Source organism: Eucyclogobius newberryi, unplaced genomic scaffold (genome assembly GCF_026437365.1).
Source record: "Eucyclogobius newberryi isolate DKJ021-1_F unplaced genomic scaffold, fEucNew1.0.hap1 SCAF_18, whole genome shotgun sequence".
Lineage (NCBI taxonomy): Eukaryota > Metazoa > Chordata > Actinopteri > Gobiiformes > Gobiidae > Eucyclogobius > Eucyclogobius newberryi.
The window spans coordinates 33,415,845-33,424,441 of record NW_027315812.1 but is presented as its reverse complement, the minus strand read 5'-3'; the positions used below and the strand labels follow the sequence as shown (position 1 = coordinate 33,424,441).

At 48.6% G+C, this 8,597-nt stretch overlaps 1 protein-coding gene across 1 annotated transcript; it reads right to left on the bottom strand.

Moving 5' to 3' along the window:
- Nucleotides 1–1,477: 1,477 nt before the first annotated feature.
- Nucleotides 1,478–6,433, bottom strand: LOC140364270 (uncharacterized). The gene is made up of 5 exons (XM_072450363.1): nucleotides 6,363–6,433; nucleotides 5,559–5,843; nucleotides 2,923–3,240; nucleotides 2,279–2,364; nucleotides 1,478–1,549 (listed from the first exon to the last, which is right to left on the bottom strand). Exons 1-5 carry the CDS (start codon nucleotides 6,409–6,411, stop codon nucleotides 1,478–1,480), a joined length of 810 nt encoding a protein of 269 aa, XP_072306464.1. The 5' UTR covers nucleotides 6,412–6,433.
- Nucleotides 6,434–8,597: the final 2,164 nt, after the last annotated feature.

Sequence of the window (8,597 nt, the reverse complement as noted above, 5' to 3'; positions counted from 1 at the left end):
AATGAATAAGTCTAAAAGAGACACAAATGAAATCTGCTACAACAAGAAAAATAACAATAAGCTATAGATAAAACAGAATAAAAAATAGGCTTAATATGTTCACAAATGTACAGTTGAATTTACATATGAAGAGCAGAAAGTGAACAGTGAGTGATTAAATGATGGTTAAAGGGACAGTGTTTAAGAAATGTTCATGAGTCCAACAGCCTGAGGGGAGTGGCCCCCTGCCTCAGGGGTGTGGCCTTCGGCCTGAGGGGAGTGGCCTCCTGCCTCAGGGGTGTGGCCTTCGGCCTGAGGGGAGTGCAGGAGGCCTCCTGCAGACATCAAAGTCTGCAGCCGATCACCTTCTCAGCAGACCACACAATGCGCTGTAGTCTCTGTTTGTCCCTGGCTATGGCTCCAGCATACCACACGGTGATGGAGGAGGTGATGGAGGAGGTGATGGAGGAGGAGATGGAGGAGGAGATGGAGGAGGTGATGGAGGAGGTGATGGAGGAGGTGATGGAGGAGGAGATGGAGGAGGTGATGGAGGAGGTGATGGAGGAGGTGATGGAGGAGGAGATGGAGGAGGAGATGGAGGAGGTGATGGAGGAGGTGATGGAGGAGGTGATGGAGTAGGTGAGGATGGACTCAATGATGGCCGTGTAGAACTGCACCATCATCTGCACTGGCAGCTTGTCTTTCCTCAGCTGCTGCAGGAAGTACATCCTCTGCTGGTTCTTCTTGAGGAGCTGATGGTGGCTCCTCCCACTTGAGGTCCTGGTGATGGTGGTGCAGAGGAGGTGGAGGAGTCCACGGTGGAGATGGAGGAGTCTGTGATGGTGAGGGGGGGTGAAGTCCACGATCATCTCCACTGTCTTCTGGTGTTGAACTCCAGGTTGTTACCGCTGCACCAGGACACCAGCCGCTCCACCTCCTGTAACAGACTCATCCCCGTCCCAGATGAGCCCGATGAGGGTGGTGTCGTCATGGTGATGAGGGTGGTGTCGTCATGGTGATGAGGGTGGTGTCGTCCACAAACTTGATCAGTTTTACAGAGTCATGGCTGGAGGTGCAGCAGTTTGTCACAGGGAGAAGAGCAGGGGAGAAAGTACACAGCCCTGTGGAGATCCTGTGCTGATGGTCCCAGTGTCTGAGACATTCTTCCCCAGTGACACACACTGACTCTGATCTGTCAGGAAGTGAGTGCTCCACCTGCAGGTGGAGTCAGGCACGTTGAGCTGGGAGAGCTTGTCCTGGAGCAGAGCAGGAGGATTCTAGGAGAGTCCAGGTGCTGCAGGTGAAGTGGAGAGCCAGGGGGTCCAGCAGGGGGGGTCCAGCAGGGGGGGTCCAGCAGGGGGGGGTCCAGCAGGGGGGGTCCAGCAGGGGGGGGTCCAGCAGGGGGGGTCCAGCAGGGGGTCCAGCAGGGGGGAGGTGAAGGCCTTAAGGTGGGGAAGAACCAGGCCCTCAAATGACTTCATGACCACAGAGCCACAGGTCAGGAGGAACTGAACAAATCCAACTCCAGCTCCACTTCGGACGTCTCTCTAGCGCCGCCTCTGGCCTTGACCTGAAACAACAGGAGGTTCTGTTCACAAAAAACATGAAGGAAAACATGAAAGAATAAACCCCAAACAAACAATAACTGAAGTAGTTCTAAACCAGGACTAAACCAGGACTAAACCAGGACTAAACCAGGACAAAACCAGGACTAAACCAGGTCTAAACCAGGACTAAACCAGGACTAAACCAGGACTAAACCAGGTCTAAACCAGGACAAAACCAGGACTAAACCAGGACTAAACCAGGACTAAACCAGGACAAAACCAGGACTAAACCAGGTCTAAACCAGGACTAAACCAGGACTAAACCAGGACTAAACCAGGTCTAAACCAGGACAAAACCAGGACTAAACCAGGACTAAACCAGGTCTAAACCAGGACTAAACCAGGACTAAACCAGGTCTAACCCAGGACTAAACCAGGACTAAACCAGGACTAAACCAAGACTAAACCAGGACTAAACCAGGTCTAAACCAGGTCTAAACCAGGACTAAACCAGGACTAAACCAGGTCTAAACCAGGTCTAAACCAGGACTAAACCAGGTCTAAACCAGGACTAAACCAGGACTAAACCAGGACTAAACCAGGTCTAAACCAGGTCTAAACCAGGACTAAACCAGGACTAAACCAGGACTAAACCAGGACTAAACCAGGTCTAAACCAGGTCTAAACCAGGACTAAACCAGGACTAAACCAGGACTAAACCAGGTCTAAACCAGAACTAAAGACTCCAGTACCTTGTAGTAGTAGAAAAGTAGAAGGACGACTATGACAATCAACAGCAGAACGACCAGGACTCTGGAGATCAAGTGTGAGTCTGAAGCTGCAACACAAAAGGACTCACATGAGGCTGTGACTCTAACATGAGGCTGTGACTCTAACATGAGGCTGTGACTCTAACATGAGGCTGTGACTCTAACATGAGACTGGGACTCTAACATGAGACTGTGACTCTAACATGAGGCTGTGACTCTAACATGAGGCTGTGACTCTAACATGAGGCTGTGACTCTAACATGAGGCTGTGACTCTAACATGAGACTGGGACTCTAACATGAGACTGTGACTCTAACATGAGACTGTGACTCTAACATGAGGCTGTGACTCTAACATGAGACTGTGACTCTAACATGAGGCTGTGACTCTAACATGAGGCTGTGACTCTAACATGAGACTGTGACTCTAACATGAGGCTGTGACTCTAACATGAGACTGTGACTCTAACATGAGGCTGTGACTCTAACATGAGACTGTGACTCTAACATGAGGCTGTGACTCTAACATGAGGCTGTGACTCTAACATGAGACTGTGACTCTAACATGAGGCTGTGACTCTAACATGAGGCTGTGACTCTAACATGAGGCTGTGTTGCTGTACTCACCTCCCACATAGAGCTGAAGGGCGTGGCTCTGAGAGGAGAAGGTGTGGTTGAACACCTGCAGGTGGTAAACACAGGTGTAGTTTCCTTTGTGGGCGGGGCCAGTGTCAGAGAACAGGAAGTGTGCAGAGTGATTGACAGCGGGCAGGGGGTAGAGTGAGGTCCACAGTGGGAGGAGCTGGAAGGAGCCTCCTGGGAACTGTGGCTCCACAGAGCATTTGACCCTGAACTTTAACCCCAGCAGCACCCGCACCCCCTGCGGCAGGGCCTCTGATGCCCCGTCTAACACAGACAGGGAGATGATTGGACGATTCAGTAAGTCTGTGGAGAGAGAGGATGAAGAGGTTTAATTCTTGACCCGACTGAGGCCCGAGTCCAGGGTCAGAGGTCACATTCTGGGAGCAGTGTTCTCTTTTCCTGTCGACACAAATGTTTCACTCCAAAGTAAATAAAGGGTAAAATGTGTGAGGTGAAGGTTGAAGGAGCGAGAGAGGAAGAACGTGAGGCTCACTAAAGGTTCAATCATTTCTCTGGGTCAAAGATCAGATGAAGTGAAACTTTGGAGGAACAAATGTTATTTTAGTGTTAAAAGTACTGATTAAAATCTGTATTGTTTATGTTAAGGAAATTAATATAGAAAGGATTTTTTTAATTTCCTCCTGAACTCATGTGTTAGGAGGGATTATTGTGGTTATTATAATGTTTTACGTCTTACGTCTAAACCTAAAAATGTAAAACACTTTCACTTTTACCTGAACAAAACACGTCCAGACCACGAGGAGAGGAAGAGTCTGTGCTGAAGACACACTCTGTCACTGTAGACTTCTTCTCACTGTCATATCTGATCCCCCACACATGAATCAATGGAAAACCATCTCTTCTTCCTCCAGAAACAGCAGAGCCACAGTCCAGGTCTCGACACACAGCAGCTGTGGCCCCCAGGTCCCAGGAGTCCCAGGTCCTCACTCGTCTCCACTCTCCTGTGAGTTTCACCTCCAGAGTCCCAGCACAGCGACTGGCTCCTCCCACCAGCCTGAGTGGCTCTGAACAGACAAGAGACAGAGTGAGCCCCGCCCCTTTGACTGAGCAGCTGAAGCGGCTCTAGAGGAGCAGGTCCTTGAGCTGGAGCGGGGACAGTCCCTCAGAGCAGACTCATGTCCCTCACAGTGGAAGGTCTGCAGTCCCAGAGGAGAGACCGCCCCCTGGAGGAGAGAAGGAGCCCCACAGCCCAGCTCCCTGCACAGCACCTCTGCACCCTGAAGGTCCAAGGCCTCTTCACAGAGCCAGGTCCAGGACTGATCCCAGATCTGCACTGATCCTGAGCACAGGCCGGACCCCGAGACCAGCCGCACCCAGTCTGTGGACACATGTGACATCACCGCTCTGAGCCAATAGGACACACACGTGTGTGACATCACCGCTCTGAGCCAATAGGACACACACATGTGTGACATCACCGCTCTGAGCCAATAGGACATACACATGTGTGACATCACCGCTCTGAGCCAATAGGACACACACATGTGTGACATCACCGCTCTGAGCCAATAGGACACACACATGTGTGACATCACCACTCTGAGCCAATAGGACACACATGTGTGACATCACCACTCTGAGCCAATAGGACACACACATGTGTGACATCACCACTCTGAGCCAATAGGACACACACATGTGTGACATCATCGCTCTGAGCCAATAGGACACACACATGTGTGACATCACCACTCTGAGCCAATAGGACACACACATGTGTGACATCACCACTCTGAGCCAATAGGACACACACATGTGTGACATCACCACTCTGAGCCAATAGGACACACACATGTGGGACATGGAGGATGTGAGTGACAGAACGTGGATGAAAAGGGGAAAGAAGAGGAGCAAAGAGCAGAGAAAGTCAGATGCCCTGAAAGAGAGAGAAAGGACAGAGAGAGATAATATGGGTCAGTCGTCTGAGGACGAGCTCTTCTGGTCCAGAGACATCTGCAGGCAGAACACTAAAGCTGTGAACACATGAAGCTCTTTCACTTTATTCTGACAATAGAACTCTGGTTACTTAAAGTAACTCTGGTTCTATGAGTGCAGGACTCGGGCGGGGCTGGATGTTTTGGGCCTGATCTAAACTCTAATTGGACGTTCCTCTGGAGAAACTAGAGCTAAAACATGATTAAAGTGAAACATGGACAGATTCTCCAGACACTGGGACAGATGGGACAGAGACAGAGGGACATGTGCCTGGAGGACACTTTATTTTCATGTATTTGATCTTTTTCTCTCTGGTCTTGTTCTGTTTGTCTGTATTTATAATATAAAAAGTAGAAAATGACTGTGGTCAGAGACAAAGATGTGAGAGTGAAGAGGAGGATGTAACATCAGAGCTGAACACAGCTCCAGACCCGGCGTGAGGGACACGAGTCTGTCCTCCTGACACTGAGGTGGTCCCACCACAAACACTCTTCATGATTCACATGTGGATATTTAGAGAGCTAATGCTAAGCTTTAGCATCAAACTGTTCATCATCTGTTATACTGAGCCAATAATACTTCTATAATGACTGACTCCTCCCACAGAGAGGAGGAGTCTGTGAGGAACATCTGAGAGATTCAACCTGAGGATTTAAGACTTTTACCTGAACACACCACCTCCAGACCAGAAGAAGTGGAATAGTCTGTGACACACTCTGTCACTGTAGACTTCTTCACACAGTCAGATCTGATCCCCCACACAGGACTCTTTGGAAAACCATCTCTTCTTCCTACAGAAACAGCAGAGCCACAGTCCAGGTCTCGACACACAGCAGCTGTGGCCCCCAGGTTCCAGGGGCCAAAGGTCTCCCCTCGTCTCCACTCTCCTCTGTGTTTCACCTCCACAGTCCCAGCACAGCGACCGGCTCCTCCCACCAGCCTGAGCGGCTCTGAGCAGACAAGAGACAGAGTGAGCCCCGCCCCTTTACCTGAGCAGCTGAAGCCCCGCCCCTTTACCTGCACACATTTACATTTGTCTCATTGGATTCAGTGGAAAGATGTGATAAAAGTCTGATTGTTGTGTCAGTGAAATGAGGAGATGTTTGTTGGTGGCAAACGGCTGATAAATAAATGATTGAAGAGACTTTAAGCAGTGCTGCGGTGGTGGAGTGGTTGAGGTGACAGCACATGTGTTAAATAAAGCCTTTGATCTAAAATAAAGATACTAAAATGAGTTGTTTTACTTCTAACTTTGAGGTTTAAAAAGCTGAATTGTGTCTTGAATGTGATCCATGTGAGATATAAATCAAAGTCCTTTGTCCCAGCGCCTCATTCAGACCCAAATTGTGTTCGCGGCCGTTTTTCTGAGTCGGATGTGGGATCTACAGAGTCTCCGAGGTCACGTGAACGCAGCATCTCTAAGTGTGTGACTGTGGCAGAGTGTTTATCCTCAGTGTGAGCGTCTTTACCTGCTGAGCTGTTGTTTTCAGACAGGGCCCCTGCACAAAGAAAAGTCATGTCACATGTGGCGGTCGCATGACACAAAATGGCTGCTGTTTCCGTCAGTGACGCACACATTTGATCAGTTTGATGGAAACAATAAGCTCACTATCGCTCTGATCACACTCTGAGGTTTGACACACGCTTATTCACATTTTTACCTTCTTAAAGGAAATATGGAGGATTTTTGGCGCCAAATCTGAGTCTCATTTCCTGGTGGCGTGGACAGCCGAGTAGTTAATTCACATGTCAATCATAGAACGCACCTACTGCTCACCTGCAGAGCCTGGTTCACCTGCAGAGCCTGGTTCACCTGCAGAGCCTGGTTCACCTGCAGAGCCTGGTTCACCTGCAGAGCCTGGTTCACCTGCAGAGCCTGGTTCACCTGCAGAGCCTGGTTCACCTGCAGAGCCTCGTTCACCTGCAGAGCCTGGTTCACCTGCAGAGCCTTGCTCACCTGCAGAGCCTCGTTCACCTGCAGAGCCTGGTTCACCTGCAGAGCCTTGCTCACCTGCAGAGCCTGGTTCACCTGCAGAGCCTCGTTCACCTGCAGAGCCTGGTTCACCTGCAGAGCCTTGCTCACCTGCAGAGCCTGGTTCACCTGCAGAGCTTCGTTCACCTGCAGAGCCTGGTTCACCTGCAGAGCCTGGTTCACCTGCAGAGCCTCGTTCACCTGCAGAGCCTCCTCAGCTCGTCCCCAGGAGAGCAGCATGTTTCCCTGTGTCTAAGTCCATGGATCTATTATAATAGCAGTGGCGGCTGGTGGTGCAAAATATAGGGGGCGCTATTTGACATGATCGTGTTTTAGTTTTCTTTAAATGTCCAAAATTGAATATCTAACATTGACTGTATGGACACATATTTTAAATACACATTTACAACTGAATGAATTAAGTAAACACAAGAGCAAATCAAACATCTCAGAGATACTGTCACTTATAGAGCAGAGTAACATTACTACATGAAGAGGAAATAAAAACACAAACAATTGTTGGTGTTAAAACAGCTTCTAAGTGGCATTAGTTACTCTGAACTACATGTGTAACATTTACATTTTTATATTTCATCATCACATCCATTATTACTGTTGGAGACGTGTCATTTATAACTTTCTTTCATAGGTTTTCTAATAACCAAAGCATATTTTTTATGAATAGAAGTTAATACTTAATTCGTAGCGTTAGCCTTATGCAAACAGCGTGTCATGGTAACGGCGCACGCAGTTTGACACATCACATGTCTCGGCTCAGATTGATATGAAATCAGCCGCTTTCACTTCAACATGAATAAATCCAGCCAGAGTTGAGCAGCTCATTCTGAGTCGTTTTGGACGTACTTTTGTCACAGACTCTGTAGATGCAGTTTTAAGACATAAACACGGGAAACACGGCGTGTGGCACTTCCTGTAGGCGCGTGTGGCACTTCCTGTAGGCGCGTGTGGCACTTCCTGTAGGCGCGTGTGGCACTTCCTGTAGGCGCGTGTGGCACTTCCTGTAGGCGCGTGTGGCACTTCCTGTAGGCGCGTGTGGCACTTCCTGTAGGCGCGTGTGGCACTTCCTGTAGGCGCGTGTGGCACTTCCTGTAGGCGCGTGTGACACTTCCTGTAGGCGTGTGTGGCACTTCCTGTAGGCGCGTGTGGCACTTCCTGTAGGCGCGTGTGGCACTTCCTGTAGGCGCGTGTGGCACTTCCTGTAGGCGCGTGTGGCACTTCCTGTAGGCGCACATGTCTTTGTTACAGCGTAAAAAGCGTAGCTCTGTGGCGTAACTTCTACGTTTAAAAGAGCGCTCCAGATATCGTCCATCAGTTGCTATTTTCCTCTGGAGAAAACCATGTGACGTAGTCACTGCTGATTGTTAGTTTGATTGGCTAAAAATCTAAAAAGCTCTGGGGCGCTTTTCAAAAAGCCTCATGGGTAGAAAAGTGACACAGGCTGCAACAAATTATGTCATATATATATATATATATATATATATATATATATATATATATATATATATATATATATATATATATATGTATATATACATTATTTTACACATTTACACTGTAGAAAAAGCTTCAGTTGTTTCATCTGGACTCAGTTTGAAAAAATAGACGTTTCGACTCTCATCCAAGAGTCATTGTCAATAACAGAATTTAGATCGAGAACTCCGATATTAATACTGTTCTGTGGTGAGACCCACCCATTGGGAGGAGCCTTCCT

Excerpts from the sequence above, each read along its gene's own strand:
- LOC140364270 (XM_072450363.1), bottom strand. The coding sequence starts at position 6,411 with ATGACTTTTCTTTGTGCAGGGGCCCTGTCTGAAAACAACAGCTCAGCA. Across the intron at positions 5,844-6,362 it reads TGAAAACAACAGCTCAGCAG|AGCCGCTCAGGCTGGTGGGA; the intron begins GTAAAGACGCTC and ends TTGTCTGCTCAG. Across the intron at positions 1,550-2,278 it reads TACTTTTCTACTACTACAAG|GTCAAGGCCAGAGGCGGCGC; the intron begins GTACTGGAGTCT and ends CTGTTGTTTCAG.